Raw genomic sequence first — 1011 nt, forward strand, 5'->3', positions numbered from 1 at the left:
AAATATAAAATAATAATCGACGCTTTATATGATACCTGGTCTAATGACCATGATAAAAGAAAGGAATCAGAAAAGATTTTATATGAAATAGAAAAAGACGAGAAATTCATCATATGTCTGTTTGATATATATACCTCTAAAAGTATTCATTATAATATTAGGAAATTAGGTATAATATATTGTAAGAATTTAATAGTACGTTATTGGAATAATAGAGATGGATTTCATTATAGTGACAATACAAAAAAAATAATAAAAAAGAAAATACTGGATATATTAAATAATGTAGAATATTTGAATAATTATCGTGAGTTCAGTATTTTATTAAAAAGGATATCTAGATATGAATTGGTTCATAATTATCCTGAATTATTAGATTGTCTATTATATAATATTAATATACATAAAACAAATATTGATAATATATATATATATATCTATTTACTTTATAAAATATTAAGAGAACAATATAGTAAAAAATTGTTTAAAGATAAAAAAGAAACATTTGATATTTCTGAAAAGTTTATCAAATCTCTTGAATTTTTTTGGAATAATTCTATTAATTTATATTTCCAGAATAATGCAACTAATATTTTTTGTATGTGTAATGATGAAAAGAATTGTAATAAATGTAAAAATTTAAATTCATTAATTAATCTATATGAAAAACAATTATTTGTTTCAAATGTCGATAATACTATTAGAAATGAAGGAACCGCGAATAAGAACATTCCTGAGGATGAAAATTATTATATACATGAGAAAAAGATACATATGATGAAATATTTAGATAGTATAATTCTTAATTTAATTATTAATAGGAACGACATAAAAAAGGTTAATAATTATGTGAATTCAAAAACGCCAAAGGAAAATAAAGTGGATCCAGAATATAAAGTGGATCCAGAATATAAGGTAGATCCAGAATATAAGGTAGATCCAGAATATAAGGTAGATCCAGAATATAAGGTAGATCCAGAATATAAAGAGTGTAAAAATTACAAAAATAAG

General features: G+C 21.5%; 1 protein-coding gene across 1 annotated transcript; it reads left to right on the plus strand.

Moving 5' to 3' along the window:
• Positions 1–1011, plus strand: PRSY57_0022300 (hypothetical protein; the record flags this gene model as incomplete). Its single annotated transcript, XM_020114296.1, has 1 exon — positions 1–1011. A coding segment is annotated over one exon (1011 nt), but the record flags the coding sequence as incomplete, so codon positions are not given.

Source organism: Plasmodium reichenowi (assembly GCF_001601855.1).
Source record: "Plasmodium reichenowi strain SY57 chromosome Unknown, whole genome shotgun sequence".
NCBI lineage: Eukaryota > Apicomplexa > Aconoidasida > Haemosporida > Plasmodiidae > Plasmodium > Plasmodium reichenowi.